The sequence below is a fragment of the Procambarus clarkii genome, chromosome 43, assembly GCF_040958095.1.
Source record: "Procambarus clarkii isolate CNS0578487 chromosome 43, FALCON_Pclarkii_2.0, whole genome shotgun sequence".
NCBI classification, from domain to species: Eukaryota; Metazoa; Arthropoda; class Malacostraca; order Decapoda; family Cambaridae; genus Procambarus; species Procambarus clarkii.
This window is the reverse complement of record NC_091192.1, coordinates 19,200,328-19,219,226: the sequence shown is the minus strand read 5'-3', so window position 1 is coordinate 19,219,226 and position 18,899 is coordinate 19,200,328. Positions and strand designations below refer to the sequence as shown.

The window sequence follows — 18,899 nt, the reverse complement described above, 5'->3', positions numbered from 1 at the left end:
AGACGGACGCTCCACGGACGACGACAACTGTGGACACCCAGACGGACGCTCCACGGACGACAACTGTGGACACCCAGACGGACGCTCCACGGACGACGACAACTGTGGACACCCAGACGGACGCTCCACGGACGACAACTGTGGACACCCAGACGGACGCTCCACGGACGACGACACCTGTGGACACCCAGACGGACGCTCCACGGACGACGACAACTGTGGACACCCAGACGGACGCCGACAGCGGTTCACAACACAAAGAAAGCAGGAATACTGACGACACAGGACGATGAGGACTACGCGTCTTCAGACGAGCATGTGGACGATGAGGATCTCCGACGAATATGAGAGAGGCTCCGAGGATGCACTCGACACCTCAGTGTACGAACGCCCATGTTTGAGGGTCACGATGCACCTGGTATTTTGGACACAAACAATCACGGGTCGATACACCGCTTTCAAAGATGGCCAAACTATCATCATCGACGTATCGCGGAGTATCGTAGAGAAATTCCCACGATGCCCTACACCGTCGCCTGTGGACACCCATATACAGACACGAAGCCACAAGGAACAGAAAAAAATGTAAAGTTAGCACCGGGGGTGGGGGGTGGGGGTTCTGTGTGGTGATTGATTCTGCTACACAACAATCCAAAAATCCTCCCTGGGTGCTGGGTTAAGCCCCGTCTCTACGAGTACGCAGCTTCCTCTTCACACTATACTTCCGACTGTCCCACTTCCCGCTCACATTTTACCCGATTTAATTTGCAACGCCACAAACCTCATCCATTATCTCCAGTATCAACAATTGGTACTGGGTAATGGCTCCAAAGAGCCTCCACTTACGGGCTATTCATGCCCGTACCATCATCTTGAGTGGCTTAATCTTTATCAATCAGCAACGCAACATTACAGAAAGCACTTACTGTACTGTTAAATGTGATCTCTGAGGCCCTCCTGCCACCCTAACAGGTATGGGAAACGTCTCTGCTAAGGCTACATAATACCCCCCCCCCCCCATATGATTAATTCAAGGCAGTTATAGAATAGAACAAGGACGTGTAGTTTACTATCAACAGTCGCCGTGGCTCCTTGACAGACACTCCTGTCAATGGACCTTTGGCATGGGTTCGTATCCTGGCCGGGAAGGATTTACTGGACGCCAATCCTTCACTTTAACCTCTGTTTACCCAACAATAAAATGGGTACCTGGTTGTTAAACGATTTGGCGGGTCATATTCCAGGGAATATTAGGAGTAAGGACTTGCCCGAGCCACTAGCACGCATGTACAGCCACTAGCACGCATGTACAGCCACTAGCACGCATGTACAGCCACTAGCACGCATGTACAGCCACTAGCACGCATGTACAGCCACTGTGTGCTAGCGGCTGTACAAGAATGTAACAACTCTTGTATATGTAAATAAATAAATAAATAAAAACTTAGTGTTCCTGCTATCATTTAATTTACTAATCTTTAACACCACAATAAATATGTTTAAATAAAACGTTCAGGCTTACATGTATACATTTATTGACTTTAATTGTAGTTTTCTTAAAAGTAAGACATTATATACATTGTTAATGACTATTTTACTTTGCTTAAATATTAGTATTATTGTTATGGGTTATTAAATATGAAGAATGAGATTAATTTCGACTAGGCAAGTTGCCTAATCAGCAGTCCTTAAAATTGTAAAGAATGTTAGTACAAACTGAGCAATGAATTAAGGTGACTAACTTAAATTATTCAAAATTTCTCGTATAAAAATAGGCGTCATTCATTAACAATTTAATTAAATAATTAACTTAAAACTGGAATATTTGTACACAGTCGAACTCAGGTTAACATTAATGATTTTGATCATTTCTATAAAATATTTTACAATTCTGATGTGGGTCTATATGAAGGTGTAGCGGCAACGCCAGTGTTAGTCTTGAACCTTGAAATTACACTCTCTGTTAGCCAGGGCGGAAACTTGTCTAAGGGCATCACTATTGTCATGGCAAGTTGCCTTTCAAATTCGATAAAAAAGGCGTCGTAGAGTTCCATCCCGGCAGCTACAGGCATCTTCTTTGAGAACATGAAGGCCCACATCTCGTGAGAGAGCCCGTGCATGCTGGCTGCTAAACTGGGAAAGCGAAAGGCTAATGCCATTGCGTGGGAGGTCATTCCTCGCATCACATCTACCCGCCTGATCAACGCGCAGAACTCTTTAGGCGGTGAGGTTGAGAAACTGAGCGGGTACGGCTCGGCTCCTACTTGCTGGTCTCTGGTATTTAAATGGGATGCGCACCCGCTAATGAGCGCTTCCCCATACAAGACGTGGATCATTGGCACGTGCAAACCACACGAAAGTCTGTCTCTTATAATAGACGGCAAAGTCATAGGCGTCGTAACAGAATTTGTGTAGTGTCTCTCTCTCAAATCCGGATGAAATCTTAATATAGCCGCAGCTACGAGGCTCGCCGAGAGTTTATTATTTTTCTTCAAATATAGGTGTCGCTTGAGACGTGGGATCACTTCGGCAAGAGCGGTTGGAGGCGTGTCTTTGAGAAATCTTGTAAACAAGGGAATCAGAGTCTTAAACGCGGGGGGGACCTGTTTACGGTCCAACTTGGGGAATATTGTACAGGTGAGCACTGCCGTCGCCTCAGCGTCGGACTCCGTGGTGGTGGTCTCCTCCGGGCGAGTAGACCGGCGCCTCTCTTGTATGAAGCCATTGTGTGTGGAATGATTTACAGGAGAATATCTCGAGTCCGGAGAGATAAGCCGTTCATTTGGTTGGCTTGCTATGTATGTGGTGTTTGTCACTATATTATCCAGCACTCTGGGCGATGTTTCACCACTACTCACACTCATTGATTCCACACTGTAACAGTCACTGTATTCTCGTTTCCTCTTGCTCTCCATGATCAATAATGTAATTATTTTCAGTATATATAATACTGATTAGTTATATAAAGCAAACTAGGTGCAGTACAAGGCACAAGGCGATGGCCTTGTTACCGGCAGGTTTACTCTACAACAAAGATAATCGCTATCTAAATGTTCTGGCAAACCCGGCGATATTATGGTTGTACTTCACGTTAAGGTGAAGAACGAGTTCCTGAGGGCAGACCCTCCTCCCCTGCCTGCCTCCCTGCTACTGGTGGGCTGGCCAGAGGTGGCGGGGTCACCCTCTGTATGGCTGGTTATACGCCTGGCTATGGTTGCCACAATTACTAAATACATATATTTTCTCGCGTTAATAAATTGTCACCGATGGACACTGGGAACTGCTTTACTTACTTTACATTTTTACTTTAAAATGTAAAGTTAACATTTTATGAAATATTATTATCGTTTAGGAAACTTGCGGATGTGACATAATTGTAATTTTGTATAATTTAATTATATAAACTGGCAACTCAACCATTTGTATGGATACGGGAACACAAGAGTTGTACCTCACCTTTTTTTTTTTTTTGAGATATATACGAGAGTTGTTACATTATTGTACAGCCACTAGTACGCGTAGCGTTTCGGGCAGGTCCCTGGAACACGATCCCCGCCGCGAAGAATCGTTGTTACATCCAAGTACACATTTTACTGTTGCGTTAAACAGAGGCTACAGTTAAGGATTTGCTTCCAGTAAATCCTCCCCGGCCAGGATACGAACCCAGGACATAGCGCTCGCGGAACGCCAGGCGAGTGTCTTACCACTACACCACGGAGACTAAGACTGTAACTGACTGTAAACTGACTGTAAACTTCTCAAGGTACAGCTGTGTGGACTATAGAGCTATGTGGACTATATACAGCTGTGTGGACTATATAGAGCTGTGTGGACTATAGAGCTATTTGGACTATATACAGCTGTGTGGACTATAGAGCTATGTGGACTATATAGAGCTGTGTGGACTATAGAGCTATGTGGACTATATACAGCTGTGTGGACTATAGAGCTGTGTGGACTATATACAGCTGTGTGGACTATAGAGCTATGTGGACTATATACAGCTGTGTGGACTATATAGAGCTGTGTGGACTATATACAGCTGTGTGGACTATAGAGCTATGTGGACTATATAGAGCTGTGTGGACTATAGAGCTATGTGGACTATATGCAGCTGTGTGGACTATAGAGCTATGTGGACTATATAGAGCTGTGTGGACTATATAGAGCTGTGTGGACTATATAGAGCTGTGTGGACTATATAGAGCTGTGTGGACTATATAGAGCTGTGTGGACTATATAGAGCTGTGTGGACTATAGAGCTATGTGGACTATATAGAGCTGTGTGGACTATATAGAGCTGTGTGGACTATATAGAGCTGTGTGGACTATATAGAGCTGTGTGGACTATATACAGCTGTGTTCACAGCTGTGTGGCCTATATGCAGCTGTGTTCACAGCTGTGTGGACTATATACAGCTGTGTTCACAGCTGTGTGGACTATATACAGCTGTGTGGGCTATATACAGCTGTGTTCACAGCTGTGTGGACTGTATACAGCTGTGTGGACTATATACAGCTGTGTTCACAGCTGTGTGGACTATATACAGCTGTGTTCACAGCTGTGTGGACTATATGCAGCTGTGTTCACAGCTGTGTGGACTATATACAGCTGTGTGGGCTATATACAGCTGTGTTCACAGCTGTGTGGACTATATACAGCTGTGTTCACAGCTGTGTGGACTATATACAGCTGTGTTCACAGCTGTGTGGGCTATATGCAGCTGTGTGGACTATATACAGCTGTGTTCACAGCTGTGTGGGCTATATACAGCTGTGTTCACAGCTGTGTGGGCTATATACAGCTGTGTTCACAGCTGTGTGGACTATATGCAGCTGTGTGGACTATATACAGCTGTGTTCACAGCTGTGTGGGCTATATACAGCTGTGTTCACAGCTGTGTGGGCTATATACAGCTGTGTTCACAGCTGTGTGGACTATATACAGCTGTGTTCACAGCTGTGTGGACTATATGCAGCTGTGTGGACTATATACAGCTTTCTGGACTATATACAGCTGTGTTCACAGCTGTGTGGACTATATACAGCTGTGTTCACAGCTGTGTGGACTATATACAGCTGTGTGGACTATATACAGCTTTGTGGACTATATACAGCTGTGTGGACTATATACAGCTTTGTGGACTATATACAGCTTTGTGGACTATATACAGCTTTGTGGACTATATACAGCTGTGTTCACAGCTGTGTGGACTATATACAGCTTTGTGGACTATATACAGCTGTGTGGACTATATACAGCTGTGTGGACTATATACAGCTGTGTGGACTATATACAGCTGTGTGGACTATAAGCAGCTGTGTGGACTATAAGCAGCTGTGTGGACTATAAGCAGCTGTGTGGACTATATGCAGCTGTGTGGACTATATACAGCTGTGTTCACAGCTGTGTGGACTATATACAGCTGTGTTCACAGCTGTGTGGACTATATACAGCTGTATGGTAAACAGGCTACACAGTAGCAGGCCCACGGATTACGGGCTCACTATAGCCTGTGCTACATGGACGCTGTCCGATGTGGCAACACGTTCTGTGTAGAACGAAATGTAGCTAAATCTAATCCCACAAACAACAACAGGCCTACGGAACAGGGGATATATACACAAGAGAAGTGTAACAAGCTTCCGGGTGTACATACATTGAGTTTGCTTTAATCCTGGACTATGTTCAGAACTAAAGTATCCTTGCTGGCTGGTCAGTAAGCTGCTGCTGCTGCTGCTGCTGCTGCTGCTGCTGTTGCTGCTGCTGCTGCTGCTGGTGTTGCTGTTGCTGCTGCTGCTGCTGCTGCTGCTGCTGCTGCTGCTGCTGCTGCTGCTGTTGCTGCTGCTGCTGCTGCTGCTGCTGCTGCTGCTGCTGTTGTTGCTGCTGCTGCTGATGCTGCTGCTGCTGCTGCTGCTGCTGCTGCTGCTGCTGCTGCAGCTGCTGCTACTGCCGTAATAATCTTGCAGAGATAGATAGGCTTCAAGCCCAATACCATACCAAACCTACTTGTATCAGTTTAGTTTTTTTTTTTTGCATGGATATTCCCGCGCGAGCCCGAGGCCTCTAGCTGGCCCACTTAGTGTTAATCGTTTCTTGCTTCTGTTTTACTTAGGTGGTTGATTAGTATGACCTGTTTTTTTTTTAATTTTGCCCCGAGGGGCGAGTTTATTGGGCAGCGCCACTCATCCTGTGAGTGGACACACCGCCATAGTGACAGTATTGGGCAGCACCACTCATCCTGTGAGTGGACACACCGCCATAGTGACAGTATTGGGCAGCACCACTCATCCTGTGAGTGGACACACCGCCATAGTGACAGTATTGGGCAGCGCCACTCATCCTGTGAGTGGACACACCGCCATAGTGACAGTATTGGGCAGCGCCACTCATCCTGTGAGTGGACACACCGCCATAGTGACAGTATTGGGCAGCGCCACTCATCCTGTGAGTGGACACACCGCCATAGTGACAGTATTGGGCAGCACCACTCATCCTGTGAGTGGACACACCGCCATAGTGACAGTATTGGGCAGCACCACTCATCCTGTGAGTGGACACACCGCCATAGTGACAGTATTGGGCAGCGTCACTCATCCTGTGAGTGGGCACACCGCCATAGTGACAGTATTGGGCAGCACCACTCATCCTGTGAGTGAACACACACCGCCATAGTGACAGTATTGGGCAGCACCACTCATCCTGTGAGTGGACACACCGCCATAGTGACAGTATTGGGCAGCGCCACTCATCCTGTGAGTGGACACACCGCCATAGTGACAGTATTGGGCAGCGTCACTCATCCTGTGAGTGGGCACACCGCCATAGTGACAGTATTGGACAGCGTCACTCATCCTGTGAGTGGACACACCGCCATAGTGACAGTATTGGGCAGCGCCACTCATCCTGTGAGTGGACACACCGCCATAGTGACAGTATTGGGCAGCGCCACTCATCCTGTGAGTGGACACACCGCCATAGTGACAGTATTGGGCAGCGCCACTCATCCTGTGAGTGGACACACCGCCATAGTGACAGTATTGGGCAGCGCCACTCATCCTGTGAGTGGACACACCGCCATAGGGACAGTATTGGGCAGCGCCACTCCTCCTGTGAGTGGACACACCACCATAGTGACAGTATTGGGCAGCGCCACTCATCCTGTGAGTGGACACGCCGCCATAGTGACAGTATTGGGCAGCGCCACTCATCCTGTGAGTGAACACGCCGCCATAGTAACAGTATTGGGCAGTGTCACTCATCCTGTGAGTGAACACACCGCCATAGTGACAGTATTGGGCAGTGTCACTCATCCTGTGAGTGGACACACCGCCATAGTGACAGTATTGGGCAGCGCCACTCATCCTGTGAGTGGACACACCGCCATAGTGACAGTATTGGGCAGTGTCACTCATCCTGTGAGTGGACACGCCGCCATAGTGACAGTATTGGGCAGCGCCACTCATCCTGTGAGTGGACACACCGCCATAGTGACAGTATTGGGCAGCGCCACTCATCCTGTGAGTGGACATGCCGCCATAGTGACAGTATTGGGCAGCGCCACTCATCCTGTGAGTGGACATGCCGCCATATTGACAGTATTGGGCAGCGCCACTCATCCTGTGAGTGGACACACCGCCATAGTGACAGTATTGGGCAGCGCCACTCATCCTGTGAGTGGACACACCGCCATAGTGACAGTATTGGGCAGCGCCACTCATCCTGTGAGTGGACACACCGCCATAGTGACAGTATTGGGCAGCGCCACTCATCCTGTGAGTGGACACACCGCCATAGTGACAGTATTGGGCAGCGCCACTCATCCTGTGAGTGGACACACCGCCATAGCAGCATGTACAACACTCCCCAATAGGAAGAAAACCCGCTGGGTTGTTCATCCTGTCACTTGTACCCAGACACAGCTGGGACTTGCTTAACTGTCTCAAGTGAACAGCTCTTCAAACAAGAAGATTAACATCTGTCAACCCTTAAAAGCTTACGTTATCTTGCGGGTGCAAAATGGGGAAATCTTTTAAGAACAGTATCAATATTTGACAAATATTGTTTTCCTAACTCAAACAATGTGGGGTTCATTATTCTACACATATTTTTAATGTCTCTCAGGTGTTCACATTCACGTAGTGGTCAAGGCGGTGTCCGTCACTCTCACCATAGATTCTGCAACTTCGCTGATCAACTGCTGTTACCTTTCCATATCTCCATGGATATTTGTATCCAAGACGGATTCTCGCTATTACTGATTCTCTCCCTCGTCCTCCTCCTCTTCGTCCATAATGATTGGGATTGCCAGCTGCAACCATGTTGTACCATCGTATAGATTCACTGGTTTGTGCTTCTATCCTCCTTTCCTCAGTTACCTTGTCACGGTGATGTTGCCTGACAATACCTCTAATTTGTAGTAGAGTCTTGGGTATGAAGTATTCAATATGGTCTCCTTCAGCGCCTTCAGCAGCCAGCACATCTGCTCGTTCATTCCCACATATTCCGACATGGGAGAAGAAACTTTATGACTCTTCCCTAATTGGTAAGTACTCTCACAGCTCTCTTAATGTCAGCGACTATTGCAAGATTTTCTGCCCGATTTTTACTTAGGCTTTGCAGTGCTGCTTTTGAATCGGTGCAAATCACTGCACCATTAGTGTTCCGTTCAAGAAACCTTAACGCCATAACAATGGCAGTTAGCTCTGCTTGTGTTGAAGAGGCATAGTTCTCAATACGTGCTTTTTCTTCATTTCTGCGTTGGAAAGCATTATTCTTAATTACCGTGTATGCTGCATCAGCCCTGCCATTGACAGGATTAGATGACCCGTCAGTGTAGCATGTTTGCTTCAGTAAGATTATAGCCAATGTGTAACAACTACTTATGCTCTGTTAAATATCGGTTGAGATCTTATTTGGTTTGTAATTCTTGACTGTGTTAGATAATGTTCCATGGAGTGGTCTGGCGGGATCAGTTTATTGACCTGTAGTCAACATTTCTTAGTGACATTTTCATGCCTTACTTTATCCTCCCAGCACCACGTATGCTTCTCAAGTTGTGCCTTTATATTGCTCCAATTGTTTAGCTTTCACTGTCATATCATTCCATTATCTTGAATCAAGACATAAAGGTCGGTTCAGGCGCACTATTTATTGACATATATATACAAGAAGTTACATTGGGTTTATGAGAGTACATAGTATGATGTGTTCACATTCTTGTAGAGCCACTAGTACGCACAGTGTACAAGCGGCACTATTCGATGCAGACCTCTGGACAGATCTATTCCCATTTTGATTGTTTTAATCAAGGCTTTTATTGCAACACTCACTTAATATCCCTAACTTATCCTGCTTTTATCACCGTCTGTACAGATGCCTCTCTCATATCTATCACCCCATGACACAGTACCCCATAAAAGGCTGATGCATAAGCTGGAGAAACAGGCAGGAGTAACTGGTAGGGTGCTCCAGTGGATAAGAGAGTACCTAAGCGATAGGAAGCAGAGAGTTACAGTGAGGAGTGAGACCTCAGATTGGCGTGAAGTCACCAGTGGAGTCCCACAGGGCTCTGTACTCGGACTTATCTTGTTTCTGATATACGTAAATGATCTCCCAGAGGGCATAGACTCATTCCTCTCAATGTTTGCTGACGACGCCAAAATTATGAGAAGGATTAAGACAGAGGATGACAGCTTGAGGCTTCAAGAAGACCTGGACAAGCTGAAGGAATGGTCGAACAAATGGTTGTTAGAGTTTAACCCAAACAAATGTAATGTAATGAAGATAGGTGTAGGGAGCAGGAGACCAGATACAAGGTATCATTTGGGAAATGAAATCCTTCAAGAGTCTGAGAGAGAAAGACCTGTGGGTTGATATCACGCCAGACCTGTCCCCTGAAGCTCATATCAAGAGGATAACATCAGCGGCATATGCCAGGTTGGCTAACATAAGAACGGCCTTTAGAAACCTGTGTAAAGAGTCTTTCAGAACTTTATATGCCACATATGTCAGACCAATCCTGGAGTATGCGGCTCCAGCATGGAGTCCATATCTAGTCAAGCATAAGACTCGACTGGAAAAGGTTCAAAGGTTTGCCACCAGACTAGTACCCGAACTGAAAGGTATGAGCTACGAGGAGAGACTACGGGAATTAAACCTCACGTCACCGGGAGACAGAAGAGTTAGAGGGGATATGATCAGCACATACAAGATTCTCAGAGGAATTGATAGGGTAGATAAAGACAGGCTATTTACTACAAGGGGCACATGCACTAGGCGACACAGGTGGAAATTGAGTGCCCAAATGAGCCATAGAGACGTTAGAAAGAATTTTTTCAGTGTCAGAGTAGTAGACAAATGGAATGCATTAGGCAGTGATGTGGTGGAGACTGACTCCATACACAGCTTCAAGTGTAGGTATGATAGAGCCCAGTAGGCTCAGGAACCTGTACACCTGTTGATTGACGGTTGAGAGGCGGGACCAAACTCAACGCCCGCAAGTACAACTAGGTAAGTACACAGGCCCGGTAGTACAGTCGGGTTCGTTCTCGTTTCACAATCTGGAATTTCGGGTTCGAATCCGGATGGGACGGAAACTGTTGGGCGTGTTTCTTGTCACCTAATGCATCTGTTCACTTAGCAGTAAATAGGTACCCAGGAGATAGCTTCTTGTGGGTTGCATCCTGTGTGTGTGTGTGGGGGGGTGGGGGGGGTGGCAGAAGTTCGACCTTAGGGGGATGGGGGAAATTGATTTAAACCTAACGTTAATGTATATATACACTCTGGCTGCTTGTCCCCCGACAAAAATGAATTATTAATTAATATTTAATTTACATAATTTCCTTTGCAAGAAAAAATGTATACTAACCCCGGAATTATACATTTATTGATAGGGGGGGAGGGGAGTTTGAGGTGTTACCGTAAGCACGTAATTAAAACTGGCCAATTACCTGGTAATGCCATCTCCCTCTAGTCATGTCAAGTGCTCGCTGCCCAATTACTGACTTTGTCTCTGATAGTTTACTTCGGAAGCGACGTGGCGGGTCGGGCAGTCTTGGCGGAGGGTTGGTTCTGTTAACACCAGCGAGTCCTCTCCAATATTACTCGTCTGTACAACTGTAGCGAGTTAGTGATGCTACCCAACATCAAAGCAGACAGTCGCGGTGAGAGGGTGTGTTAGCCGGAGCTCCTGAGTGTAGTTATATTATCATAGCAATATGGAAAATTGTAGTGAAGGAACTGATGAATCCTAGTTGGAGCCCTGAGGACAGAGTTGGATACCCTACGGGAGGAGGTACGTCAGCTGAAACAACATCGAGAAGAAACGAAGGAGGAGACCAGTATTAGAAAGGCCTCTTCTTGGAAAGTCGTAAAGGACATTGGCCTTAAGAAAACCTTGATAAAGCCGCCTACAGACATCCTAAGGACTTCTAATTCATTTGCCGTATCGGAGGACGAGTGGTGTGGTGAGACTGCGGTTCACGCGAAAGAGAAAGCAACGAAGAGCAATGAAGAGCAATGAAGCGCAGGCCCCTCGGAGAGTAAAGGAAGTACCTAGCGAATTTTAGTAGATTTTCCCAGGTAAGGTATTTGGATAAAACGTTTTGCCCTAGAGATAGGGGGAACCGGGTAAGGGTTTGCTATCTGGGAGCTGGAATTGGTGATATTATAAACGTGAATGATATTATGACTGAATGGGAACATTCCCGTTATTTGCATTAGCGCAGGGGGAAATTATGTTGGTAGAGTTCAGAGTGAGGAACTGATTCAGAGGTATAAAAGGGCTATAGAATTAGTTAGAAGCAAGGGAGGAATCCCGAATATATGTGGCTTTCTTCCAAGAAAGGGCGTTGGGAATGAATGGTTGTCGAGGGCACTTGGTGTCAATTGCCGCTGGAAAGATATTGCAAATCAAATGCAATATCTTTCATAGACAACTGGGAATACTTCTATGGGAGAAATGAAATGTATGCTCGCGATGGGGTGCATCTATAGAGGGCTGGGGCTGTTGCGAACTCGTTGGAACCAGTGGTTAGAGGCATTTGTTGGGTTTAATCTTGGTAGATAGTGGTATGGGAATTGATAGGGAGGAAGGAGGTAATAAAAATGTTTGTTGGAGGAAACTGGCAAAATGATCAGGGAAAGAGAAGGGCCTCAAAATAACAATTCACTTAGGGTTTATTACACTAACAGTAGAAGTTTAAGAAATAAAGATTAACGAATTAAATGTTCTAGTCTGCACAGAAAAAATTATACTATTGCCCTTACCGAACGTGGATGTATGTAGAAAATAGAACTATTAGCTGAATATCAAATGGATTTAAACTATATCACAGATATATTCCACGAGGGGGGAGTAGCCATATATGTTGGGGAACATTTGAAATGTAATCTCAAAGGAATCAAAACTGAGCCTCGTACAGAAAACTATTTGGATAGAATTAAGAGAGGCAAATATCTTATAGGAGTTACATACAGGCCACAAAGCTTAAACAGGATGAAAGCAAAGCATCTATGGGATGAAATATCTAGAGCATCTAGGTCTAGCAGTATTTGACATGGGTGACTTCAATTTCAGTGGAATAAATTGGTCTAATAGAACGGGGAATAATGAAGAGAGAGATTTTCTAGAATTGACGATTGCTTTCTTAGCAAACACATTAAGGAACCAACGCAGGAAAATAATACTTTAGATTTAGTGTTAACAAACAGGGAAACACAAATTAATGATATCGAAATAGGGAGTGAGCTAAGGAACAGTGATCGCAAAGAAATCGGATTTAGCATAGAATGGAATAGACCTGTAGGAGAAAATTGTTAGTGCCTGATTTTCGAAAAAGCTGATTTAAATAGCCTAAAAAAATTTTTGGGCAAGTTGACTGGAATGTCTTGGGTATGGGATGTGGGCTGGTCTTGGAGCTAGACGTGAACCCAACGATAGACGTCGTAAAAGGGGTTTTCGATGTAGATTCAAAATATAACTTATTTAAGAATATTCAAAACAGTGCACAGGAATGTAGTATACCATACAAATTTAATAGATCGAATACTAATGACCCAAAATGGATAGCAAAGGATTTGAAGAACCTTATAGGTAAAAAGAGCGTACTACAAATGATTAAGAATGAGGAAGTCTGTTTAGAACACGAATTCGTACAACTGGTTAGAAATGTTAGAGATTAGGAAAGCAAAAAAGAAACTATAAAGTTCGCATAGCAGAGCAAGCAAAGACAAATCCTAAAGGGTTTTTCAGTTATATCGAACTAATGCTAGGAAAAGGATAGGTCCATTAAAAACTAAGACTGGTCAAATATTGGATAATGACGGAGATGAGTAGTATTTTTAATAAATATTTTATATCTGTATTTACTAAAGAGGAACTTAATATGCCTTCAGCCGAACAAGTCTGTGGGTGGGGACGAGGACAGGTTGACTAGTTTAGCAGTTACCAGGGAGGATGTAATTAAACAAATGGTAAAACTAAAACCAAACAAATCCCAGGACCGGATGAAGTGTTTGCCAGGGTGCAAACGCAACGAGGAGAGAATGCAAAGAAGAGCTTTCAGAGCCACTGTCTACCATATTTAATAAAGCAATAGTTAGGCAGTTCATAGTCATGGAAGGTAGCTAATGTGGTGCCAATTTTTAAGAAAAGAGATAGTTTGATGCAAGTGATCTATCGGCCAATTAGCCTAACGTCTATTGTAGGAAAGTTACTTGAATCGATAATTGCAAATACAATTCTTCATCTTGAAAAACATGAATTAATAAGTCGCAACATGGTTTCATGTTGCGATCATGAAACACATGAACGGCCATGAATAGCCGTTCATGTTTAACAAATTTTGCAATCTTTTTATTCTAGCGTAGTTGAGGCAGTTGACAGTGGTAAGGATTGTGATGTTGTGTACCTTGACTTTAGCAAAGCTTTTGATACAGTGCCACATGAAAGACTGATTAAAAAGATTAGGCTCATGGTATTGGAGGTGCTGAATTAGGGCATGGCTATACCAAGGAAGCGGTTAGTATAAATGGAGTAAAGTCAGAGTGGGGAAATGTTGTAAGTAGTGCCTCAAGGCTGTCCTGGGACCTCTATTGTTTATAATATATATGATTTAAATTCAGGTTAGAGTAGCAACATTTGCAAATTTGCCGATGATACAAAAATCGGTAAGAAATTGATACGGAAGAATATCCATTCTATAGTATGGCGACCAAAACTGAACTGCATTATCTAAAAGGGGGCCTAACCAGAGCAAGATATAGCTTACGAACCACACCAGGTGTCATGTTACTAACGCTTCAATTAATAAATCAGTGTCCTATTTGCCTTATTACTAACGTTCATAGCATTGATCCTTTTGTTTTAAATTCTTACTAATCGTAACTCTCGGATCCCTTTCGCAATCTCGATACCATTTAACTCGTATCTTGTAACTCTATCATCATTATCTAGCCTCAGAACTTTACATTTAACAGCATTAAACTGCATCTGCCAATCTTTTTGACCATTTCAAAACCCTACTTGGATAAACTTGAAGTGATGGCGAGTCTTTTTCAGTGTTAATTTCACTACAGATTTTTGTATAGTCTGCAAATTTGTAGATGTTGCTACTCAACCTGAATCTAAATAATGTATATTATAAACAGAGGTCCCAGGACAGAGCCTTGAGGCACTCCACTAACATTATCCCACTCTGACTTAACCCCATTTATACTAACTGTTTCCTTTGGCATAGCCATGCCCTAATCCAACTTAATATAGCCCCCCCCCAAATACCATGAGCCTCTATTTTTTTTGTCTTTCAAAGACTTATATATGTATAACCAATTTATACTATATACCTATTAGAGGTATATACCTCTGTAATAGGTATATCTATACCTATTGGATATAGCCTCTAGGCAAGCCTATACCTCTGAAGGAGGTTCGCTTGGAATGTCCCTTATCCCCCAGCAGTACATCAAAATCCTCTCTAACCTTACTCGCAACTCAATAACAGTGGAGTTGCACAAGATTATAAGTCATTAAATGAGTGGTGGCCAGCACATAAGAGAAACGAGGACTTGAGGTAAAATACCAATAGTCAACAAAATGCTTCCTCCATTATTTTTGTAAGATATTAGGTACATCTGCATTAGTGCAGCTACCCTAGACTATATGAAGTAGAGTACAGTGTGTAAAAAAAAGCTAACTAGGTGATGCTAAGAAATCCCCATCACACAGGATGGTTAGTCATACAGAGGCATGTGATAAGCGGTCTGCACTGGCAGACTCTGGATGCATTTTGAGGATATCATCAACACAAGAGTGAATAAGGTAGCAGTGGTAATAAGTCCCCATCTCGCAGGATGGTTAGTCATACAGAGCCATGTGTTTAATAGCCTGCACTGGCAAATTTTTGGGTACACTGTGAGGATATCTTCAAGAATACGAGAGTGAATAAAGTAATTGCAAAGCTCCAGGTACCTCATGCCAACTGGTCTGAAAGGTCTAATAACTGGGCATTCAGTGATGTAGTGAGGGAGATTGTGCCGTAGTTCCTGCTCATAGAGTTTGCACCTGGAGTGCTCAGGATTGGGAGACCCGTCACCTGCAGCCACCTGCCACAGGTAACGGTAACCCAACCTGATCCTTGCAACCACTGTGTCGCAGTCTAGTGGACGTTTTGTGCTGTCCATAGATGTAGGTTTCAGATCTGAACTAATCATAGCTTTTTATACTAGTACTTTTAGGTCGTTGGGAGTCGGTAAGTTCTTTCCTATCGGATCTGAATGTTTGGACCAATACAGTTTTGACAGCAGAGATGGGGATACCTAGATCTAATTCAACTTCAAACTTGTTACACGCTAATTTGGCTGCAATGTCTGTCTCATTATGATGGGTTATATTTATGTGTGAAGGTATCCGTACAAAGGAGATTAGAGACCCTTTACTCTGTGCATCAATTAGGTCATTTATAATTGGGAGTATGAGGTTCTTGCTGTCGATCTTCAAAGAGAAGTTTTAGATTGCTTGAAGAGTAGACTTTGAATCCATCCATCAACAGTCCATCCTCCATTAACAGTCCCGCAGCAAAATTTAATCTACGTTCTAACGCTGCCCAGAAGAGCTAAAGTTATCATACTGCAATTGATTTTCTCTAACAATCATTCATCCACAACCAATCTCTTGCATCGTTATCACAAATGATACGAACCTTCTGGCTGTCTCTTTAGATAATTTACCCACTAACTTCTCTTAAAACTAGCCAGGAGCTTACAACACCTGCACCAACACTCGCAGGATGGTTCTTCAGTGTCCTCTGCCTTGTTCCCTGTTGTAGCCTTTCTTGCTAGTGTTGCTATTCTCAGGTTGTTTGCACTCTGCTCCTGTGGTCTTATAAGTTGTCGCTCTTTTTGCCTGCCAGCTTGCAGTTTGTTTCTCACAAGGAATCCACTTGATTGCCCTACCTCTTGTTCACTGCCCAATCTTGTTTTGCGCGAAACTCTTGTACTAGTGGCTTTAGGTATTGTATGTACTACCTCTATCTTTAAATCAAACTATGTTTGTACTGTAACTCTGCAACTATGTGTACTTTTCCTAAATTGTTTCTCTTCTCCCTGGAAGTGGTGGTGGGGGGGGGGGGTGTCATGGAATTTGGCATTGGTGGATGTCCTTTTCAGCTGCTTTAAAAGGTATTTGATTCAGTTGGTGGCAAGTTTCAGCTTTGGGTTGGTCCAGTGCCTGCAGTGTTTGGGTGTCTTGGCTTTCCCATTGGGACCTCCTTCACCTTGTAAGGCCCTGGCTGTGGCTGGTTAAGGTTTGGTTGTATCGGATATAAGTTCAGGAAGCCACTGGAGGTCCAACATTTGTACAATCGTTTAGTTCTGGGGAGGAGGTGGGGGGGGGGGGGGAGAGAGCTCCCCGGAGCTATCCAGGCTGATATGGATATACAGTATTAAACTTTGGCATCAGTAAATGAGCATGGAGTTCTAGGGCTGCCGGGGACCATGATCCAGAACCTGACTCCCCCCACAGAGGCACGAGGAGAAATGGCCTATAACCCCCCCCCCCCGGTGTGGTTGGAAGCATTTTATGCCATCGACCGGGGTCAGGCACCCAGAAAGGTATGCACCCCAAAACAAACCTCTATTCTGCTTAACATTGCTACTGAAAACCAAAACTAGTGGACAGAATTCCCCAAATGAAAACGTGCATGACGTCACCATAGCTGCGCTCTCTGCGCAACCCACCTCCCTGGAAGGGGGGGGGGGGCGCGCCCAAGTTCTTTGGCTGATGTGATTTGCAACGGTTGTTTTCCTGTTTCCAGTTCTGTGCCTTGTGGTGTGGTGCTGTTTCCTTGTATGTGCACGAGCCAGGAGTAATTTCAAAAGTACTCAGGCTGCATGTGCCTAGGGGCACCTTCCCTAGGTGCCCTGTAAGTACAGTACTGTCCTTGGGTCTTAGGGCCGCCTTCCACAAGTCACCTTGGGGGGGGGGAGGGGGAGTCTACCTCAGCTGTGTCTTGCTGCTCGGTAATTGGCCGCTCTTGGAGTCAGCTGGGGTGTTCGTGCTTTCTCGTTTGCCTCAAAGTAGGGGGTAGTTTTCGTCACTGGTTGGGGTGCAGAGTACTGTGCAGCTAGTTTCTCATAGCAGCCGGCTCTGTTCCGCCTGGGTACATTCTCTTGCAGGGTTTTATTTTCCTTTGTTTTTCCTGCCGGGTGAGGGGTGTGGGTGGTCTGCCTTTGATTGGTCACACCCTGTTTGTAATTTGGTAGTCCTCTGCTAGGCCCCGGCGAGTTTACACATCCTGGGGGGTTCAGCTTCAGCAATCTGCTCGGTATTTTTGGGCGCAGATTAGCAGTACCCCTGCCTGGGCTTCCCTTAGCGGAACACCATGACTAATGGCCCTGGGAAACCCCACGGGGGCTCTATGGCCCAATGGATACGACCCCTAGGTCCCTACTCGCGTGTGAGTTTGAAGGTTGCTCTGTCTGCCTTGTCTAAAGGTGACGCTCACTGGGTGTGCTTCTGTCATGCTGCCTGTTGTGTCGGTGACACATTCGATCTGGAGTCTTGAGAGTTTTGTTGCTTGTTCGTACTCTAGTTCACCCAGACTGATGATCATGGTGTGTGGGTGCAGGCAACTTCAGTGTTGCATGCTTGATTTTAGTTGCTGCAGCGCACTAGGTTAGTTGCTATCCCGGATGCCCTGAGACTACCCCGCTTTAGTTATAGGGATCCTGACTTGGGGGTGTTAGACGGAACCAAAGACGATTTTGGTTGTCTGCACCCCCTTGTACGTCTCATTCTGTTGTGCATCCTGGTCTGCCCCCCTTTGCTTTAGACTTCAACGCGTCTGAGGGCTTCAGAGGTGGGGCAGGGTTTAGTTGGTGTTGAGACTCTGGCAGTTTCGGGGGAGTCCCCTTCAGATTTGGCGCTGGAGGTATTCGAGCCTGGTCCTCCAGCCGAAGCTTCTGGGTTTAACTAGTGGGCCCCCTATGTTGTAGCTTTTTCAGCTGCTTCTGCCATTTCTTTAGAGGCGGGGGTTTGGAGGACGGCTCGGCCCAGGGTCCTCGTGAGGAGGTTCCCAGGGTGGGGTAGGGGTTGACTTGGCTGACCTCGACCTCCTTGTACGAGTTGGATTTGGTGTCTACCCCTCCCCGGTTTCGGTTCAGTGATCCCAGGGGGTTCTTCTGTCTAATCTTTGGCCTCCCACATCCCACCCCAGGCAGTGCGGGAGGCCATTGTGGCTTTCCTCCTACGCAACCCGGATTATGCCGTCATAATGGATCCTTCTTTTGTTTATGGAGCTTCTTGTCTCTACTGGGTTCGTTATGAGGTTCCAGAGTCAGGCTGCCCCTTTTTCTTTTTGGAGGTGTGGCATTTGTTCTGTCGGTATCACACGCTCGA

The 18,899-nt window shown here is 45.4% G+C and overlaps 2 protein-coding genes across 2 annotated transcripts in view; one reads left to right on the top strand and one right to left on the bottom strand.

The window, feature by feature from the left end:
- The window catches only part of LOC123756038 (metalloprotease TIKI2-like), a 127,829-nt gene that overhangs the window by 91,242 nt on the left and 17,688 nt on the right, over positions 1–18,899 (top strand). The gene's annotated exons all lie outside the window — the stretch shown is intronic.
- On the bottom strand, positions 1,519–3,163 carry LOC123755773 (uncharacterized). Its single transcript, XM_045738555.2, has one exon. It carries the CDS (start codon positions 2,913–2,915, stop codon positions 1,884–1,886), a length of 1,032 nt encoding a protein of 343 aa, XP_045594511.2. The 5' UTR covers positions 2,916–3,163; the 3' UTR covers positions 1,519–1,883.

Bases quoted from the DNA above. Each gene is read 5' to 3' on its own strand.
- LOC123755773 (XM_045738555.2), bottom strand. From the start codon at position 2,915: ATGGAGAGCAAGAGGAAACGAGAATACAGTGACTGTTACAGTGTGGAA.